Source organism: Zonotrichia albicollis, chromosome 10 (assembly GCF_047830755.1).
Source record: "Zonotrichia albicollis isolate bZonAlb1 chromosome 10, bZonAlb1.hap1, whole genome shotgun sequence".
Taxonomy (NCBI): Eukaryota; Metazoa; Chordata; class Aves; order Passeriformes; family Passerellidae; genus Zonotrichia; species Zonotrichia albicollis.
In genome coordinates, this window is record NC_133828.1 from 26,439,002 (window position 1) to 26,460,883 (window position 21,882).

A 21,882-nucleotide genomic window follows, 5' to 3' on the forward strand; every position below is an offset into this window, starting at 1 on the left:
TATACTGTGAATAAGAGTACAAAAGCTGAATGCAGCTGGGTGATTATTACATTCCTGCTTTATATTAAATTTTTAAAAATGAGTTTTTTATTATAGGACATTTTTGCTAAGTAACTGTAGATCTACTTGCAGCATATATGAGAAATGTTCAAAATGAGCTCACGTGTAGAAGTACCACAAAATCATGTTGACACTCCAGAACACCAGTCACTGTGTAAATAATATAAAAAACATCTACTCAAACACTGTGTAAATTGTTGATTTGCATAGTAACAGAGGATGAGGAGACTATTTCTAAGCAATGAATTTCAATGGAGTCAGAATTTATCATTGAAAATACTAGGGAGTTTTAGGTGATATTTGTCATGTCAAAAATGTTTCAAGCCAAAATACTATTGTTTACCTGATAGCTAAGCATTTATTTGTTTTGCAGAATTCAAGTAAATGATCAGATTGTTGAGGTTGATGGCATAAGTCTAGTGGGAGTTACTCAGTTCTTTGCAGCCACTGTACTAAAGAACACCAAAGGCACTGTGAGGTATGTATGTTTTCTCTAAAATAATAGTTTCTTTTTGCCATTTTTCATTCATGGAGAATACAAAACCACAGTATGAAAATTTTACAAAGATATTGTAGAAGGCAACAGTGTAGCAAACTCATTTCCTAAGCATGTCTTAAATTTTTTTGCTGCAAGAGAATTTGTTCTTTTTTCGTGTAGGTTCCTGATTGGGAGAGAGAAGCCAGGGGCTGAAAGTGAGGTAGCCCGTCTCATCAGTGAGACCTTGGAGCAGGAGCGGTGTCTGTACGAGCAGCACTATGCTCGTGATGATACAGAGCAGGTAAAACATTGCTCCTGCTCTGCTAATGGGGCAAATGGTGCAGGTTAATCCAACTGAGGCAAAAAAGTACAACACAGGCAACTTGTTAAAAACAGGAAAATAAGCACTTCATACACTGCTGTTGTTAAGGCACATGGTTATTGCTTTATCACTAACCCAAAATACACTTTTAACTGTCAGCTGTATGTGATAATTTTGTGCATGTCTTTCTTAACTCTCTTTTGTGGAACTTTGATGAAGGTGTTTGCAAGTCATCCTTAACACTTACCATAGGTATAAGATGTGTATATATATGTCATAGATATAGATATATACCATAGGTATATAGTAACTAGTCAAGAAAAGTTTTGCAGCTGGTAGGATTCTTTGATTGTGTGCTTTGGTTAGTGCTACTACCTTAATGCAAAAGTGTTTGTGTTACGGAATGTCATGATTTTCTCATTTTGTCAGGATGATGACTACGATGATGAGGAGGAGGATACATATGAATCACATTTACGTGGAAAATCTGTAGAAGTTTTTGATCTTCCTGAAAATGAAGATATTGGTTTACTACTGGATATGGATTCAGCAGAGTCTCTTCTTAAATTTAAAGAGGTGTTGTAGCAGTTTCTTAAATATTCTTTGTGATGCACTGGGGAGCATCTGAACCTTGTAGGATTTGGATATAATCTCCTTCATGTTCCCTCTCGTTGCTTTGGGGTTTTTTTCCCCAGTGTCACCAATAAATATCTCTGGTAAATGTCCATTGAAATGTAGGTCTTCTGTAATTTTTTATATCCAGTTTCTCTATGCATATTTAAATTAAACAATCTTTTGATTGAAATTTAAGAAGCCCTTGGAAACAGGCGGTAGAACCCAGCCCCAGCTCTGTCCTTGTTGTCTGAGTATTGCATTAGATAGATAGGATGGCTTGTGCTTGTGTTTGCTGCCCAGCCTAATGGCTTTAGCTGCAGAGGGCATGGGGGTTGTGCAAATAGGCCTCTTCTGAATAATCTCAAGTGTTGTTGTTAGATGTTTTTCAGGAAGACAGGAAATACATATCTAATTTCTTGGTTTAGTCCCTGCAGTCTTCTGAGATATCTGTGTACATAAAAGACTTGATTCTGTAGATAGGCATATTTTTGGCTTGGAGAGTATTTTTATGGTGTATTTTTTGGAAGGAATGGATTTGTAAACCCAGTAGGGCATTCCAGACTCTGAATCACAACTTAACATAATTGGAAATAGTACGGTTCTCTTTTCCCAGGGTTTTTATAAAGGAGCATATTTGCTTTATTCAGGGCTGTGGGATCTAGTCAGGGACTTAAATGGTACAGACTTTGGCATTTAGGAGTCCAGGCTTCTCTGGCAGATTTAAGTGCCTGTCATTTTCACTCTGGGAGGAGAAAAATATACTGCAAAGAAACTGTTTTATCAGATGCTATTTGCTGCTACATCAGCTTATTTTTGTGTTGGTATTGGATTGGTATTTTGCAGATCTCCTAAGTTTGTTCTTGTTGCCATTGTCTCTGTTATTCCTCTTGTCATTGACGAAGTAGAAATTGCAGGCTGCTGGTCTCTAGAGAACATGCACAATTTTTCTAGGTTTGGAAGCATTGCAGCAAGCTGAAGCTTCTTAAGTGCTGTATTTACTTGGGATACAATTATAATCTCATGTAGAACCATTAATGTGCTGTTACTGACATAATCTAAATGAAGAATAGTCATGGATTCACCAGTTGTAATTTGGGATTGGTGCAATGTGCCTTGACAAAAAGAAAATCCCCGCAGGGTTTTACAGATGGAAAGAGAGATATAAGGAACAATTAATACTTGTTAAAAAAAACTTTACATTTGGCTTAAGTGTAGTCTTTTTGATTTCTAATAATCCTATGAAGATTTGTGGTGTAAAAATACATGGCTTAGTTTTAGAATAAAGCAAACACATTTATTTTTTAGTGGTGATTGTAAAAATATTTAGTACTGTTAAGTTTTTCCTTTTTTCTGTATCCCAGTTGTCATCTTAAGTGCATTGTTGCTTTTCATTACTCTGGCACATTGAAACCTTATCATAATCTTTTCAACTTAATATATAGACAACAATGGGAGATTTTTAGGGTGGTTATGTAGTAGAGAACTTGTTTGAAGTTTGAGTAATTTTTAATTTTCCTTTAAATAAAAGCTCATGATGACTTCTCCTGTGAATGACAATTATGTTGACTTTATGCCACTCTAACAATGGTTTGGGGGAAAAGGGTATAGTGGAGAAATATTTAAAGCTAACATTTTCAAATGTAATTTTGTATGTGCTCATACAGTTTTTTTCATCTTTCCAGCTACAATTAAAACATGCAGTAACAATAGCTGAAGTGAATCAACTGAAGGAGAAAGTAAGTTTTCAAATAATATAATTATTGGTAGGGGTTTTTTGTTGGGTGGTTTGTTTGGGGGGGGGGGGTTTGTTTTGTTTTTGTGGCTGCTGATTTTACCAGGAATAGGCTGAATGCAAAAGGCAGCAATCAGTTTATGCCTCAGGCACTCTCTACTTTATGCTGGACAGACATTTCTAAGCTGAAAAGCTATGCTCAAATTAAAAAGAAAATAAAATAAATCAACCAAACAAAGCCCCAAAAGTCACATAAAACAACTAGAAAAACTCCCCAAGTCTCCACTTTAAAAGGAACACTTCAGTATTACTGCTTAGAGTAGCTGAATACTGTGGAGAGCTATATGAAACAGCTCATAAACAAATATGAGAACATTATCAGTGGTTTGAACTTGTCTTATTTGAGAATAGATTTGGTCAGACAATGGTTTGTGGCTGTCTTTCTGTTACCAGAAAGTTATTTCTGTTATCCTCTTTCCCTCCTCAAATTTCTGACCTGGTCTGGCAGAGTGTTTTTTTCCAGTAGTTTTGTTTTTTGCTGAAGATTGGTTCAATGCCTCTGCTTACTCTGAGAAAGTGCTTCTTTTTCTTTTTTGCTGCTTTTTCCACTGATGCAGATTTATACATGGCCTTTTTCTGAAAATACTGTGTGTGAGCAAGCAGCTTCGTTTACTCCATGGCCCTTCTGTGTTGGCTTGCTCAGAAATGCATATCCTGGACAAGCTGCAGCACATTGCCAGGAGCAGGGAGCAAGTGAAGAGGGCATAGTGCTTCAGGTTGCAGTGATTCTCAGTAGCAGTAACTATTGGGGTATTTCATGCACTCTGTTGAGGCGAGGCAGACAAAGCTACTTATGACAGTTCCCTTTTTGATTTCTGACAGTGCTCCTCCTCTTTCTAGTGTTTTTGGTATGTGCCCCAACTGGATTGCACAAAAGCTGTAAAGATGTCGGTGTTAGTACAACTTACAACCCCATTTTTAAATTCAAGAAATTCTTGGTCCTTTCAACATCCTTGTTCCATTGGCAGGTGATCTTAACTGGCTTTAAAAGCAGTGATTTATTTCCTCAGTGGAAGTGGTGTCCCCAAAGAAGGAGACATGGGTATAAACTAAGCTATATCTTGCTTGTTCACTCCTCCAAGGCCTGGAGAGCTTCACATGTTAACATACCTGTGTGTAGTGTGGCTGCTGTCAAGCTGAAGGGTTGGCATCCCTTTCCTTTACTGAGGGAATATTTGGTGGTTTTGGACATTAGCTCAAGAAAAGGAAACCCTGCACGTGCCATCATTGATTTGGAAGACCAGTGTCATATGAAGTTACCAGGGAAGATCAGCTGGTCGTGTTATCTTTATTCAAAAAGCTGTAGGTAACAAAGTAGTGGGACAGGGAGCTTGTCTTACACAGGTTAAAATTCTTTATCTGCAGTTGCCTTTGAAGGTATTCAAAGTAGGCCTCTCCAGAGATACTAGGTTCTGGTGAGATCTTGAACAGTATAAGCTAATAATGCAGGTCTTGGTCATTTAATCTGTCTAGAATGATGCAGTACAAATGAGGAAGCAGTAAAAGACTCTTGTGTTTCAGTTCTTAACTTGATTAGATTAGCAAGGGTTGGAAGAGTTGATGTGATTACTTTAAAAGTTGTGTCCTGTTTTCATATTACTGATAAGTATGTAATTATTATTAGCTGTTCTCTACATGTATCAGCAACTGTTTTTTATTTCATCTTTTAGTTTAGATCAATTCATTAAGTATTAATCTTTTCAGTTAAAAGTTGTTGAAGCAGAAAAAAACGAATGGAAATTTAATCGAGCCCAACTACAGCAAAACTTGGATGAAAGCAAAGAGAAAATTAAAAAGTTGGAGACCTACTGGTTAGAGGCACAAAATTTATGCAAAACAGTAAATGAGCGTCTTAAAGAGACTCAAGAACAATGTGATGCCCTTGAAAAGAAATACAACAAGGCCAAGAAATTGCTTAAAGACTACCAACAAAAGTAAGTACCCCAAAATGCCAGGTCTCTATGTATTGCTTGAATGTTTTGTGCAACTTGGGGAAAGCTGTCAGCAATACCTAGGGCAATAGGATTTGCTTAACATATTCTCTTTTTATTTATTAGAGTGCAGGGAAGAAGTGGGCTACAAATGCGGAATTATTCCATACCTTACATCACCAACTTCTGGAAAGGCTCTCTGAAAATCTTGCTGCTGATTTTGATTTATAGCTAAGGAAAAATTCTTTAATATTTCAATGACAACTATTAAAAAAAAAACTTAGTTTAAAAGCTGTAATGCATCTTTACTTTTTTGGAAGGACTTCTTGAAATTTGATATGAGGTGTTAGGCAATATCTTTTGCTCTTTGTGAAAAACCCTCAGCTTGGCTGACTTCAGTGTTCCAGATAGAATAGGCATCAAAGGATGTTTCATAATAGCCAGGTACATGTGATTTAGTGTGAGTTAGGTATATCTTGTAGGAGGAGTAAAAAGAATTTTGAGAGAAACTGAAAGTTTGAGGATATGTGTCTAGCCCACTAAAATGGCAGCATGAAAACAATATCTTCAATCTGTTGAAGGATTTGGGTTTTTTAGTGGAGGTACTATTGTTTATTAGATACATCTGTGGGGGGCTTCATCACTGTTATGTGGTAGTGTCTAATTGTTCTATGATCTTGTTCTATGAGGAGGTAATTGCAAAATATTTGTAGATGTGTCCTGATAATAGAGAACACAGCTGTTGCTTTTGGTAGTTGCTGTAAGTGTGTAATACTCTTGTTCCCAATTTCTCCACTTGCTACTTACTTTTAAAGGCAATTTATTATGATCTTTTGCTCTGTAGTCCACATCCAGAAATGTTACTTTTCACAGTACGTTTTTGTGCTGGTTGGTGAGCTTTTTAAAGGTCTCCTTTCCCCTCTCCTCCCAAGCTTATCCACATGGAAGTTCAAAAGTACGTGAAGATGACTGCTAACATGCTGCTTTCCATTCCCTCGCTGTTTAGCCAATTCCCATTACTTGTTTGATTATCCCTGAAGCTTTTGCATCTGTTGTAGATGTTTTATGCTTATTTTCTGATTTTGTATGTCATTTCATATGATGCAGGCAAAAACAGCTTTTATTTTTGTTTCCTTCTTGTAGTCATTGTTTCTTTCTTGTTAAACGCAGCCATTGCAATTGCTGTAGGATGGACCAAGTAGAAACTTGAAATGCAATTTAATTTCCAACAAAGAATTTTGCCATAACTTTTGGAACGAAAATATCCTGTGTGTGCATGTATCTTTGTGGAAGAGAGTAAGATGTAATGATTGGAGTCGTGCATGTATTTCAGGCTTAAATGCATATGCAACTTGCCGCTTTTAAAATGAGAGATGGTTGTAACTTTGCAGAAAAAGTGTTGCCATGCATCCTTTTTCTGTCCAGACTAAGTCACAGTCATCTCTATTTTCTTTTGAAGACAGTAGAAGCATACAAATAGATATGTCATTTTCTGACATTATAAGATTAATGAATCACCTATACCTTGCAGACTGATTTTTGTCACCATTCACTAATGGAATGTTTTTTAGTTAATGCAATTGTGTGTATTTCTATTTAACATCTTTTTCTGCATTTCTGTATATTACTGTTTCATAGATATGTATATATTTCTTTCACCAGAGAAATAGAATTTATGAAGAAAGAAGAAGAGCATTCAAAGCTACTTGAAGAAAGAGACCAGAAATATGCAGAACAACTGAAAATCTATCAGGAAAAAGTAAAGCAGTATTATATTTTGAAATAAACTTCTGCATTTTTGGAGACATGTATCTCACTTCTGAATTTTAATTCTTGCAGATTTCAGAGCTTGAAAATAAATTGAAAGCATATGAGAAAATGCCTTATGTGTTTGAAGGTGGCAGTTTATTGGAAGATGGCTGTCAAAGTCCAGACCAATCTAATGAACAATCAAAGATTAAAGAAGATAATGAAAAAGAAACCAAATCAATAGAAGAAAGAATAAATTCTTTAGATATGCTGGTTTCTGGTAAGTAGAATAAATTCTTTAGATATGCTGGTTTCCTTATTTGCACTTAAGGAAAATTAGGAGGCGTTATATGTGTAGTGGTTTCTGTTGTTAAGAGAAGTGAAGTGTTTGCTGTTTCCTTTTGACTGGGAAATGTTTTAGCTGAGTCAGTGTGGATACTTGAGTTTAGGTTCCCCCAGCATTTTCAGTAGAATTGTAATGTATTTCTTAAGTCTTGTGGGAAAGAGGAGGTGGATGGAGAGACAACTATTTTAACAGTTCTTTGGATTCTCTGTTAGTGAAACTACTGATGGGACTAAACCACTGAGATATGTCAGTTAAAATCCCATTTATTTCAAGCTATAATTTACAGTAAACTTGCTATGATTTTTTGTCTCATAATTTTATGCACAGAATGCAATGAAATATCAGATGGAGGTTCCAATGAGAATGATATTTTTAAAATATTTGGTAAATTCTTACTTTGTAAAGAGTTTCTATCCTAAAGAATGATGTTGGGAAAGCACATCTGGGGCACAAATTTTCATCTATTTGAGAACAGAATTCAGTTTTCAATCCATAAGAATTATATTCTGTTGATTTTATTTTTCTTTAATTGAAGAAATTGGGTAAAAGTATATTTCAAATTAAACAGAAATTGCTATTGCAATGTGTAAAATAGTCCAGTATAATATGAAAATTATTTTCATACAGTAATGGTTAATAGGTAGAATAATTCCAACTTAGATTCTGAATATTTTTCTGGAAGGGGCTTGGTGAACTTGCCTAGCAGTTTTTGATGGGGTTTTTGTTTGCTTTTTTGAAAAGTATGTTTTTGTTGCAGATTTTGATGCCTTTGTTGGGGATACTCCCAGATTAGACACCAGTGCCCACAAAGCAAAAGCTCAGCTTGCTTTGAAAGTAAAACGGCAGCCACCTTCTCGGTCAAAGCTGAAAGAATCTCTTGGGGGTGCACAACAGACTGCAAATCTGCAGGTACTGACACTGGTGATCATGTGCTCTGGGTACTGACCATGGGTTGAGTTTTATCTGTATTTGCAATTGTAAGTGTTCTCCATGCTTCAGGCAGGCTGTGCCAAAGCATCCTTGTTTTATGCTGCATCAAAGGAAAAAACCTTTTAGGGTTCATGACATACATGGGAACTCTGGCGTGTTTTTGTGGCACAGTTAATTTGGAGTTAGCAAAGAACTGTGTGAGCTTGTTCTGTGCTGCTTCTGCTTGCTGACAGATTTTGATACAGTGACATGTTGAGAAATACACTATTTTATCTTGTTGTGCCTTCATCTGAAACAAGTCAGTTACCAAATTTCTTCAAAAACTAAAGAGTTCTGAAATGCTTCATTATTCATAAGTCATCATTTGAGTTCACAAGAAGTGTGTCAGTAAAATGTTCTCGTGTTTCCAGAAAACAACTGGAGAATTGAGGTATAGATAGGCAATATATCAGAGAGCCTGTAGTAGAAGGAGGACATTGAACTAATTCAGTGAGACTGCAAACTGGCTGCATTGAATTGGGATGGCTAACGTGTACCAGAACATTTCTGATTTGGCTAGAAAAAGTTTACTTGGGATGTGCAGAAAGATGTGTATAGAGGTGGGTAACACATTCTAAAATCAGATTCATGTGACTCAGATGGTATCCACAAGTATGTAAGTTCAGAAAATTTCCTGAACTGGGGAAATTTGCTTAGCACATCCTTCCACCCTGGTAAAAGAACAGACAATAAATGAGTATATGTCATGTTTATCAAAAAATAACTTTCAAATGTATTGAAGGATGAAGATTCAGAAGACCACGTTCTCAACAGAGAATCTTCCTCTATGTACCTAACTAAGAACTTAGAAACAGGTGAAAAATTACCTCTCCCATGCCTGGAGGAGCCAGATCGAAAGAGTGAAAAGCCTGAAAAAAGAGAAAGCACAGAAAGTCCTCTGGAGTCAAGCCCTTGTGCTTCCACACACTCTTCTCCAGTACACAAACCAAACAACGAAAATAGCACAACCACCACTCGGTCACCTCCTCCTGAAGGGATGGCTCCAAATTCTCCTCAAGGCTATCTCAAGAATGTTAAGCAAAGAGAGGCAAAAGGGAAAGGGAAAGAAGCCAAGGGTAAGGCTTATGGGTTTATTATTATTTTAATTCTTCAGGATTGAAATTTTACAAATTTTAGATGTAATCAGTAAAGGTCCTAATACATTTTTGCAAAACATTAGCCTCATAAGTGGCAATGTATTGGAGAGTAAGTCTGATGGACTTCCTGATTCCCAGAAAATTTCATTGTTGTCTTTGTGCTTCCAGACATTATACAGTGTTTAAACAGGATACAGATTCTGAGAATTGTGGGAATTACCACATTACTCATCATGCCCTTTTAGGATATTTGTCACTAGAAGAAGGTTAAAGGTATTATAATCAGCCTAGTCTCTACTAGTAATTATTTTATAGGAATAGTTGGCATTTTTCTTATGAATAATTGAAAAAGGGATCTAAAGTAATCTTTAAAATGTTTGATATTTTCTGTAATCAGCTAGTACAAATTTATAAAGACAGATGACTTGCTGTCTGTGGTTTTGTCTGAGCTGTAGGGCATTCTTTTAATACCTTGAAACAGGATTTGTTTTATACTGTCCTTATTTTTATGTGTCTATAACGACTCAAACAAAAAATAGTCTAAAACAAATGCCACTTATTAAGACACATACCTAATACATCTATGATTTTGCTTTCTTTTCTACAGTTTTTTTGTGATGGCAGAAGCATTGTAAACTTTTTTTTGTAAATTTGCCATGGAATTGCTAATTAATGCAGTACATGAGGATTGGTATTGAAAGCTTGCTCTTTGTGAACAAAATTATACTAAATGCTGTTTCTGCCAGATTGTTGCTTTCTAACTGTATTTGAATGTTTGCCTATTATTTTATTGAATTAATCCTTTCTATTACCTTTTCACCCATTCATTTATCAGTCTGTATTTTAACCTAATGTGCCATGTTTTAAGAAATTGCCTCTTTCCTTAAAATACTGCCTCTGGAAATAGAGGTGGAAACAAATATCAGTATTAAAAGTAATTCTTCTGGTTTTGTATTCAAGCTGATAGGAAGAAGAGCCAGTTTAATGGTAGTTATAATTTGTTGGATATTATATATTTGGAAAAAGTGCTTAACTAATTAGCTAAAGTTTTAATTTTCATCAGAAACTACTGATTAGATAAGCAAAAAAAAAAAAAAAAAAGGGGGGGGAGCTCTTGACTAGCCTGACTGTCAGGTGTGTGAGCTTTGAGGTAATCCTTCCTGAAATATATAATGGTTGTTTGCTGATGGAGTGATGGGTAGTTGACCTCAGTTTTGTGTACTGAACAGGATTTTTGGTTTTTATGGTCCTTGAAGGAGTCTGTGTATATCATGTCAGGAGTTGTTTTGAAGGTAGAGCTTAAAATTTACTTTGTTACTCAAAATGTGAACTGCATCTCTTTCACAGGTAGCTAAGTTAGGAAACACATGATGTGCAACACAAAATGTATTTCATTTTTTTTTTAATCTAGTACCCTGAGAATGTAAAAGTAAGTACATTTAGGACTTGCAGTAATCTGTCACAGTCCAATGAGAAGACATCATGTGGTTTGTGTCACTTAATTTTGCATAATAATTGAGAAGTTGGTATTGAACATGCTTCCTTTGGCAAAAAATTGGGTCCTAAGAGGTTGTATTCCAGTTGTAAAAATAAGAGCCTTGAAGGAGCTTCAAAGTCCCAGCTGTTTTTTCAGAATAGCCACATTTGTCTGCCATTTCCAGTGACCTCAGCTTGTCAGGAGCTCTCTGCTCTCCAGGGACTGACCATTGTGTGAGTTAGGCACAGCTTCTGGAGCAGGCAGCTTGTGTATGCAGCCATGGGTGCAGCAGCTGGCCTGGGCTAGGTGCTGAACCAAAAATAATACCAAGGGAGCATCTGTAGTACTGCAAGAGTAATAAAGAAATACTAAATGCTATATCTTATACTGGTTATGTGGCTGTATGCTTTGAAGTTGACATTTTGCAAAAGAAGGGAGGTACTTCTTTCTAAACCTGTCATAAACTAACTTTTGTTTGTAATTCATTGGAGCAAAATACTGTGTAATTTTTACCTTTCTGTAGACTGTATAGAATTGCTCTTTATCAAAAGGAATATTTTTAAGTAGTTGTCAGCAAGTGTTATGTTGCCATTTTTCAATGGCTGGTACAGACAGAATGATGGGAAGATGGCACAGACAATAACTTAGGCTGACTGATATGGCTGTAGTATTTTCAGTTATTATCTGTGTGTGGGATTAGGAGTTTTAACACTGTCTCCCAGGTCATAGTATCTGACTTACAAACTTCATCATTAGTAGCTGAAAATTGCAGGTATTTTATAATAATAACAATATTTTTATTTTTCACCTCTCTATGAAAACAGAAGAAAGGAAAAATGAAGACAGGACAGCAGAAACAAATGAAGGAATTCCACCAGGGAAGTCCAAAAGGAGATTTCCAGATTTTGGGTGAGATTTTACCTGTGTTCCTTCAGAAATAAGTGTTGTTCTGTGTTATTTTTGAGGATATTATGTTCTCTAAATAAACAATGTTGAGGTGTGCAGTAATGCTACTTCATAACACCTTTGAAGATGGGGTAAAGCTTGTTGAAGCCAACTAACATTAAAGACTTAGACTAGTACTGCAATAAATGCATCATAGCATATAACATAAAGATTAGCTGATTTCACACACTGATAATGTAGTTAGTGACTTTGCTCAAGTTGCTGTGCATTGCTTAGGTGCATTAATGTAGCAATAAAACTGTGGTTTTCCTCCTGGTTGTATCCACTATATGCTAGGCTTCTTTAGCTATTGCTGTATTTATTTTGGTTATCTGTGGCTTTTGAAAGGATACTTAAATAGAATATGGGTGCCAGAACTTTTTAAATTGCATGCATAATCTGCAAAATTATGCTTTGTGTAACAATATAAATGTGGCTTTTTGTAACTGTTGAAGTCAATGTGAAAACTAATTTGCTGATTTAAAGAAATGTAAATGTAAGTGCTTTATGAAATTTGTGTTTTTTCACTTCAGTGGATTGCGGAAATCTGGGGGTAAGGGTAAGAAGCACGAAAAAGAAAATCTAAGAGGTTCTCTGGATAGCAGGTAGGTCTTTTGTTAGTTTATATATACATGCTGCATTTCTTAAATCTGTAACCTAAGGGCTTGTTTAAAACTGTTATTAATGTATGATCTTAAAGTATGTTTCTGTGTAACAGTGGCAAAATTCTGTGAAGATTTAATGATACACAGATGAGCTTCTGATCTCGCAGAGGAGAGTGGAGGAGACAACCTTAAAACTGTATTTTGCTTAGGAAGATGAATGTTGAGTAAATTAAGTTAGCAGTTACTGGAAATTATTAAATTGTGTGAAATACTGCAGAAATTTGTGTTGTTGTATAACTCATTATTTCACATGGATATTTTAAGGCAAGCATCAGTTCTCATTTCAAGTATCAGTTGTGCTGTGAAACTGGTAAAAATAAGTGGTGTGTTTTGAGTTTGTTCTTGTTTTTAACGGGGTGGTTGTGTATTTGAGGGGTGGGATGCAGTTTTTTGCTGTTGTTATTTAAACAGAATTTCATCTGCTTATCTCAGAGGTTCCCGAGAACTTTTGGATGACTCTGGCAACTATCTATCAGCATCAGATTCAGATTCCCCTGCTCCTACGTGCATGCCTTTCTCTTGGTTTGGAGACAGCCACAAAGAGCCTCAGGTTTCAAGTAGCAGTCTGCAGGTTACTCAGAGTGGGCAGGATGGTTGTGAGCATGGTCAAGACAAGAACAGAAGCAAGGTAAAGATGACTAATTTGTGCTTTGAATGTTTAAGTGTTGCATTTTGATGAAGTAAAAATATCAGTGGTTGGTGTGTGTAAGCCTAATGACTTAGTCCTTTACCACATCACCTCTTACAAACATTGCTGGAGCAGTTTGAGATACTACAGCTCTTACAAGCAGGAATTGTGAGAGTGTTGTGTTCCCTCCGTCAGCTGAAGCTCAGTAGAGCCTATTCAGGCTGAAGTAGCATCTAAGAAAGAATCACAGGGCATGGTTTTTCACTGGTTGGTAATGCTAAAAGTAATGCTAGTTTCAGGAAAGCATAGTTTCAGTGGTCTAATCTGTTTTCCAGACGAGTTCATGGAGGAATTGTGCATAAATAGAGGTCAGCTGTCCAAACAGTTGGCCAGCCAGTTCTTACTGTACTGGAATGTAGGATTGGAGTACCAGACAGGTGGAGGAAAATAGTATCCTAATTTTCATTAACAAATGTGGTACTAGATGCCAAGAAACACATCTATAGGACACTTTCTTCCAGGCTTCTGAGTAGCTAATAATCTAATAATTTAGAGCCTTTTAACCAGATTCTGAAAATGAGGCGACACAGTTCAGTCTATAACCATAAAGTTTAAACTATTTGAAAGGAACAGCTTTAGAAACTAAAAGATGTAATGTGTGTGCTGTCTGAATATTTGGTAAAACCTTTTTCAATTTAACACTGGTCCCAGCAATTTTACTGACTGTATTCTTGTTTCCTTTGGATTTTGTCAAATTGAAAATTACAGTTATTTGAGTAAGGTGGTTTATTCTTGAGTTTCACACTTTTTATTCACTTTGGATGGCTAAAATACCCTTTCATGTATTGGTTTTCTTCTGTGCTGTTAGAAAGAAAGGAGTTGTATATATGGAAGAGAAACTTGCCAGGTTTTAGTCCATGAAGTCACTGATATTTTGCAGAGATTGCAGATAACAAGTTTGCTTTCCATGTTTCCAGATGGTGATTGCACTAAAATGCTGTTGTAATACTTTTCTTAAATATTTTGTTTCACTAGTGTAAATCTTCAGTCCCTGTGATAATGGTAAATTTTCTGCATGCATAGTTTTTAAAAGTACAGAAAGTGATTTTAGAACCATACAGTAACACAGGAACTTAATAAGAGTAGGAATTTTTTAATCTCTGAAGTGGAACAGTACTTCACAAACTGCTGCCCACTGTGCATCAGTCTTGTGTATTTACAGCTCTTGCATTGGTTGCTACTCTTGGAGCCTGCAGTGGCCAAAAGATGTTTCTGTAAATAACCCAGGAATTTGGAAGGTATATGCATATTCTTGGATACAGTTTTTGATTAAATAGTAATGCATGGCTGGTCTCTTGATAGGCTGTAGTTGGTCTCCTAACAGACTGTAGCAAAGCTGTGCAGAGTTGTTTCCTGTACAGATAAGGAATCAGTGGGTTTGTCATTGATTCAGAGGAACACGTTGGTCCCCTGTTCACTGCTCCTTGCTATCTGATTTGAGTAAGTTTTGTAAGCATAGTAAAAGTCCCACTGCTGCATTTCTACTATAAGCATCCATAATGTGCTTAAGCAGCTCCTAATGTTTTCATGTGCATACCATATACACCTACTTTTGGCAGTCAGAAAGTTACAGATGTTACCAGACTAAGTGCTCTTTTCCTTTCCACATTGTTGTGAAGTAATCGTTTTTTCTTCTTTTCTTTTTACTGGACTATACTTCCCAAGATGATTACTGTATCAACTTCCAGCTGGTTTCTTGCCTACTGGATTGGGGTTTTTTGTTTCCTTCTCATGCTCTAGTATATAATTGTTGTTTGCTGCTCTCTTCCTTAGTTCCAGTTGCAAACCAGCAGCTGGAAGATTATGCAAGTCTCCAGCTATATTCCTGCTTTGTAAAATGGTAGAAAGCTGATCCCATTGAAGAACAAATTTTCATAGGCTGGTTTTACTTTGCAATATTTGGGGCCTTCTGTAAACATGGTGATGTACCAGTGGTTGCTGCTTAAAATGAATGACTAATTGTTGTAGATCTGAGCTTAGGGTTGATAATTACATATGTACAGTTACAAGGCTTTGGCTTTTTTTGCTGTGAAAAGATATTAAAACTAACAAAGAAATGTACTTGACCACTCAGAAGTGAGCCTTGTTACTAAAACAATATAAAGCAAGAGACAAAGTCATCTTCCCAGAATTCAAGGGAAGAACACTCTTTTTGTTGATATTAACTCAAAATTTATAAATAAAGAAATATGTCATAAATATAGCAATAGCATTTACTCCTTTTGTGTTTGTGGTATCCAATGTGATCTTGTGACAGCATTTCTTAAACAGGAGGTAAAAGTAGAAAGCCTAAAATAAGAACTTTGTCATTTAAAAAATCTCTGTGGAACCAAGTCCTTTGCATTGTATATAATTTTTGTAGTTGTGTTTTAGCATTGATGGTGCAAGGAATATAATTACATTCCTTATTACCTGGTTTCTGGTTTTGCAAAATTTGCCTCTGAAAGTTACTATACTTGAAATGTTTTTGCTTTCTTAAAATGGTTCTGAAGTTAGTTTTAAACTTAGAGTTTGGCAAAGTAGCGAGTCAACTTCTTGATCCTTGTGAAAACAACAGGAACTAAAATCCTGTGTGCTTGCAGACAGTTCTTAAATTAATTGGTGTAATTCTCTGATACAATACACACACATACATAGTGTTTGTACCCATTGTTTTTCCAGAATACTACTTAGCTTCTGTAAGTGTGTATGCAGTCTTTCATTTTCAGTGCCAGGAAGAGCAGTGTGGTATAAACTATATCCTAGTACCTTAAATGATAGGAAGAATACCTATAAAACCTCTTCTGTCCAAATTCTGTGCTAATCTTTGCAACTGGCTCTAAATGCTTAAAGGGCAATTACTCCTATAAACTGATTGGGAGCAGAGGGTGGAAAAAAGATTGCAACTGGTGCTCAGATGCCTTACTTTTGGCTATATTTTTATTATTGTATCTTTTAGTTTAGTTTGTAGGAGTTGTTCTTGATTTTCTCTGTAAAAGAAGAAAGAGTGAACTGAGGGCAGTTAAAACAAAAGCTCTTAAATAGATTTTCAGTTTGGGTTGAAGGTAATTTGAGAATAAGTTGATAGAAAAAGTATTCAGTTGTTTCTGGTAATAATTTTTACATCTAAAAGACTGAAGAAGACCTAAAATTTAATGTAATTATTAAAATAATCTACATGGTAAATAAATTACCATTTCTCAGTCAAGAAAAGTACTGCACAGAGGTAGCAGGAAAACTCAGGTTGTGGGGGTTTTATGTTTATTGTGTTGTGGTGGTGATGACTTTTTTCTTGAGCTTTGGTGTGGTGTTTTCCAGGCTGAAAATGTGTATCAATAATTTAGAGTATAAGGGAGGGCACTTAGAAAACAAAAATAGAATAATCGGGAAAACTGAGAGTTCAGGTGAAATTGAAATCAGAACAAATACAGAAGTGATAAATGAAGGTAACTGCAAAAATGTAGTTCTCTTATACAAGCATAACTAACTGAAGAAAAATATCCTTAAGATCAGCCTTATTTGAGATCTCAGGTTATTTATGCACATAGGGATGTGGTATGGCATCCTTACAAAGTGTAATTGGTTGATTAGAGACTTAGAGAACATTAGAGGAAAATACTGTTAAATAATTCCTTACTGTTTGTAGGCAGCAAAGAGTAGTGCTGAGACATAATTCTTTAGAAAGGCAAAAGTAGGAGGCATTTTTTTGGCAGCATTATTTTTCACTCACTAACACAAAATATTCTCAAGGTCACAATCTGAGTTGGAAATGGAGGGAATCAACAGAACGCTGCCTTCTGAAACACATTCATGGTGTTCGTGGAGGTTTCAGTTTAATGAAAGTTCATCATGAATAAGTCCAATAAATGCATTTTAAATTGCTTCTCCCACAGTGTGGATGCCTGCTGAAAAAGTAACTGATGCACTTCCTTGTGTATTCTAACACCATTTCAGGTTATGACTGATTCTCTGCATAAGTTGCTCTTATTGGGGATATTGCTTTAAGTTTGTTACCGGGTTTCTGAATTCAGAAATTTAACAAAAAACAAGTCAGATGCTTGATACAGTTATTACATTTCATATGTATTCTAAAGGTAACTGAGTCATATTATTTTTTTAACCAAAAATTAGAATGTCACCTAATGACCTGCTTTTCCAACAAGTGAGTTAATAAAACATTATTTCCACTTGTTTGCAGAGTAGAATTGTCATAGATGATACATACCATAGCAAGCCAAGTTGTGAACTTTCAGGGTTAGTGACAGAACCAAATCTGTCAGGTCGTTCACACACTTTAACCTTCTCTTCAAATGAGGTGAGTTTCAAAGTGTGTATATGTGTGTTGTTGATGTTGTTGTTCACACTATGGCATGTTTCATAGAAACAGATGTGTGTGATGTGAAACTTGGTGGCTGTTCCATATTTGAATGTTGTAGAGCACCCTAAGGAAGCTGTTAAGTGAGCTAAGGACATGCAGTAGTGGATGACAGATCAGCCTCTGTGCTCTGAGCCTAGTTATATCATAAAAATTGGAATGAACTAACTGATCATAACGCTGTTCTGTTCCACTGATTTAAAAGAACTTCTTGGGTGAATGAAAACTGCAACATGCGCCTTCACATCTTGTGCAGGTTTGTGTTAAGATAAAATTTCATATCAATAAAAAAAAGGAAAAAAGTCAGAGAACATGGTGGTTCTGGTATATAGGTAGAAATTAGACACCTGAAAGTGTGTTCATTCCCCTGGAGAACTAATTCTTTTGGCTACAGCTGAAACGCAAAGTCCACACTTCAGTAGCATTCTGAGATACTGTCTCTTTTGGTGTTTGACTGATGGACATCTTCATAAATTGAATCCTTTAGTTTAGGAAAAGTCGTTAAAAACAGAACATCGTTATCTTACGTAAAATGAATTAGAGGGATTGCCAGACTGGTGGTTCATGAATGTAATGGGATTTTTATTAGCTGTCTTAAGTCAGTCATTGGTGAAAATCTTACCATATCCCAGTAATATGTAGATAGTCACCGCAGTCTTACAAACAATGTTATAAATTCACTGACATAAAAATCTGAGGTGTCAAAACTCATATAAATAGTCTACAGGTTGCAGTAGTGGATTAAGTTTTTGCAGAGTTTTTTTTGAGATAATAGTGTTAGATCTAATGAAAACCAGAGGAACTCCAGTTAATAATCTATCTTTGCAAGTACTCCCTGCAGTTTTTTGAATGGAATGCTTTGTGAATGGAATATGTGTTTCTAAAACTTTCAAGGAGTATAAATTATAAGGCTTTATTATAGATGTCTTCTTGAATATTGTTCTTTGATCAGTATTACAAGCTTTCAGTAAATTTTGGATTCTAAAACTAAAATGAAAGCAGTTTATGACTAGTTGTCCATGTGTGAAGTGATGATTTAAGCCTGTTTTTATTATAGATGAGTTCCAGTGTTCTCTCTAGTTCATATGTTGCTTATTGTCCTGGTTTTGCATGACCAGTGAAAGTTGTTTGTATCTTTTCGGTAATTACATTGAGTATCAAGGGCCTACTCTGAGGAGAACAAGGAACAAACTCTGAACTGTTTCCTCATTTGGAAAGCAGTATGTGTGAACAAAATACATAGTTCTGTTCTTTGGGGTTTTAAAAGTTTGTAGTCTAGATCTGGGAAAAGTAATCCATCTTACATTTTAGGGTATTTCAAATCACAGAATCGAAGGGGTTGGAAAAGACCTCAGAGATCATCAAGTGCAGCCTATGACTGGACTTGAACACCACCTTGTCAACTAGACCATAGCTCTGAGTGCCATGTTCAGTCTTTCCTTAAACATCTCCAGGGACAGTGACTCCGCCACCTCCCTGGGCAGTCCATTCCAATGTTTGGTCACCCTTGCTGTGAAGAAACTCTTCCTGATGTTCAACCTGAATCTTACCTGGCTAGCTGAAGACTATGTCTTCTTGTCTCTGGGTGCCTGGGAGAAGAGGCTGCCCCCCCTTCTGGCTACACCCTCCTTTCAGTGAGTTGTAGAGAGGTCCTGTTGAGTGTCCTCCGGGGTAAACACCCCATCTCCCTCAGCTGCTCCTCATGGGATTTGTGCTGCGCAGCCTTCACCAGCTTTGCTGCCCTTCTCTGGATCTGTTCCAGCACCTCAGTGTCCTTTCTGAACTGAGAGGCCCAGAGCTGGATACTGCACTCAAGGTGTGACCTCACCAGTGCCAAGTACGTGACAATCACTGTCCTGGTCCTGTTGGTCACACTATTCCTGACACAGGCCAGGATTGCCCCTGGCTTTCTTGGCCACCTGGGCACACACTGGCTCATGTTCAGCTGCTGTCTGCCAGCACCCCAAGCCCTTTCCCACTGGGCCACTTTCCAGCCACTCTGCCCCCAGCCTGTAGCGCTGCATGGGGCTGTTGTGGCCAGTTTGTAGGATCCAGCGGTTGGTCATGTTGAACCTCATGCTCTTGGTCTGGCCCATCCATCCAGCCTGTCCAGGCCCCTCCGCAGGATTTTCCTATCCTCCAGCATCAATATTATCACTTAACTTGGTGTTGTCCATGAATTTACCGAGGGACTGAGGGTACACTCAATCCCTTCATTCAGATCACCAATAAAGATACTGAACAGGATCCTTAACTTAAGCTCTTACTAATCTTTCCTTGATGGTTGTTGTCCAGATGGGTTCATGAGTATGCAGGATGAGTCGTGCTAGCCAGTGTAACTCCAGCTCTCAGAGGAGTGGGCTTGTTGAACACTGCCTTATAAATCCTGGACTTGGAAACACCTCTTGGACACCTACCTAGGGGCAGCACTGAGGGGTCTGCCCCTGCTGTGCAGGTGCTCACAGGCAGTTTGGGCAGGTGACTGCCTGCTGAGAGTTCAGTTGTCAGTAGCCAGCTAGTTACAGCAGAGGCACTTCACTCACAGATGGTTAGCAAGCTAGTGGGTAATCCTTCTAATGTTCCTAATATGCTAAATGGGGTGGTGGCAGTGGTGTTTTCTTGGGCTTTATGTTTTTTATCTCCAGAGCCTTTATTTGCTTTCTGAGTCACATACATTTTTATGCAGGAGCACATAGCTTTCTCACACTTCCATACCTTAGAAGTAGTTTTAGTTCTGCTTTCTGAATTTGCAGCTGATCTCTTTCTTGTGTGTGTAGTGGCTGTTTTGGGGATTCTTAACTTCACTGTGCAAACACAACTTGGCATGTTCCTTCTGCCTCTGAATGGACATTTGAGGAAAAAAAAAGATGCAGAGGTATTATTTAATGACCAATAATCCTTACTCAAAAATTGGTATTCTTCATCTTATCCTTCTACAATTTTCACTTTCCTTTACTCTGAAAAATAGTCACAGGTCCTTTCCCTTGTGTAGTAGTGAAAAACTCAAATTTTATAGTATTAAATATCTGTGAGGAGATGATGTCTGTGTTTTAACACAGACTCAGATGTTGCTACAACTTCTGGGTTTAGGGTTCTGTCTTTACCAATATGAAGTAAAAGGAGTTTGTTAGCAATTGATGATGCTGAAGCTGCAATTCATAGCTAAGCCTGTAGAACCCTCCGTAGTGCAGCCTGTTAGATGCTCTAATCTGTGCTGTTTGGGCAAATTGGTTTAGAGAGTCCTCAAGATTCTGTCAGGGGACAGCAATTCTCTGACAAAATGAAAGAATCTGAGTCTCTTTCTTTTTTGACAAGAATACATCTTCAGGTACTTTCACTCTGAAATTACAGAAGGGAAGTTCTCGCATGGCTTGCACAGATTCAACAAATCTAGAGTGAGTTCCAACTGGAATAAAAGACTTGACACATTTTTTCTTGTGAAGGAGATATATAGATACATACACACCCCTATCTCAAATGATAAAAGTACATAGATATATTAAAAAATATGTATGTGACAGCAATATATTTTCGTATTTCTTCAGTGCCCTTCTCTGGGCCTGTTCCAGCGCTTCAATCTCCTTTCTGAGCAGAGAGGCCCAGAACTGGATACAGAACACGAGGTGGCTGAAAGACCACACATGAAATACCAGGTCCAGCCTAAAATGCAAAGTGTTTCCCCTTTTTTATGTACTATTCATGAACACTTGTTAGTATGAGACAAAGTTGCCAATATATATATTTTTTATTGCAATATCAGATTGGGGAAGTACTGTTAGGTAAAATTATTTAAAATAAATGTGCATTTTTAAATTCCCCTGCTAATTTATCCAACTAATCTTCTTTGTATGAAGCATCTCAAGCTTGATAGCTTGGATAGAAGACTCATTTGTCTTGATACAGATGCTGTATAGAGCACTTCAATCTAATCCTCTTCTAGAGCCCTTTGCTGTTATTTTATGCAAATTGCGATTCTCCCTTCGCACATCAGTAAGGCAGATGCGTTCATTATATCTACATAAGTATTTTGATTTGGATAAGGAGTTCATTTTTGAAATAAATATTCTGATTGTTCCCACTTGCCTTACTTTGATTTATCTCAGAAATCAAATCAGATGTGCTCCTACAGTGGTCCTGCTACGTTCCAGCTGCTAGTGGCCATTGAGTCTTTGTGATCAGACTTGGGCTATTTGGAAGTGAAAATCCTTTGAAATGGTTGTAGTGTGGATTTTCAGACCTCAGCACAAACTGTTCAGCTCTACAAACTCATTCCTATTTTTATGGATTGCCTCTTAATGTAGCCACTGTCCCTTGTTTCACAGACCAGGGAAAGCAAAACCATTTTGAATTATGTGTAGTCCCTTACATTGGAAGTTTGAAAATTCTGTGTTTCC

At 36.9% G+C, this 21,882-nt stretch overlaps 1 protein-coding gene across 6 annotated transcripts in view; it reads left to right on the plus strand.

The window, feature by feature from the left end:
• The window catches only part of LOC102069277 (neurabin-1), a 44,682-nt gene that overhangs the window by 15,539 nt on the left and 7,261 nt on the right, over positions 1 to 21,882 (plus strand). For 5 of the 6 annotated variants that reach the window (XM_074548482.1, XM_026791606.2, XM_074548481.1 and 2 more), the window contains exons 5-17: positions 434 to 538; positions 719 to 839; positions 1,290 to 1,436; positions 3,158 to 3,211; positions 4,972 to 5,201; positions 6,861 to 6,957; positions 7,038 to 7,227; positions 8,051 to 8,202; positions 9,005 to 9,338; positions 11,661 to 11,745; positions 12,315 to 12,386; positions 12,879 to 13,074; positions 17,312 to 17,428. In XM_074548482.1, coding sequence (XP_074404583.1) covers positions 434 to 538; positions 719 to 839; positions 1,290 to 1,436; positions 3,158 to 3,211; positions 4,972 to 5,201; positions 6,861 to 6,957; positions 7,038 to 7,227; positions 8,051 to 8,202; positions 9,005 to 9,338; positions 11,661 to 11,745; positions 12,315 to 12,386; positions 12,879 to 13,074; positions 17,312 to 17,428 — 1,900 coding nt within the window. The remainder of the gene's footprint in view (positions 1 to 433; positions 539 to 718; positions 840 to 1,289; positions 1,437 to 3,157; positions 3,212 to 4,971; positions 5,202 to 6,860; positions 6,958 to 7,037; positions 7,228 to 8,050; positions 8,203 to 9,004; positions 9,339 to 11,660; positions 11,746 to 12,314; positions 12,387 to 12,878; positions 13,075 to 17,311; positions 17,429 to 21,882) is intronic. The other variant, XM_026791607.2, reaches the window with a different exon arrangement.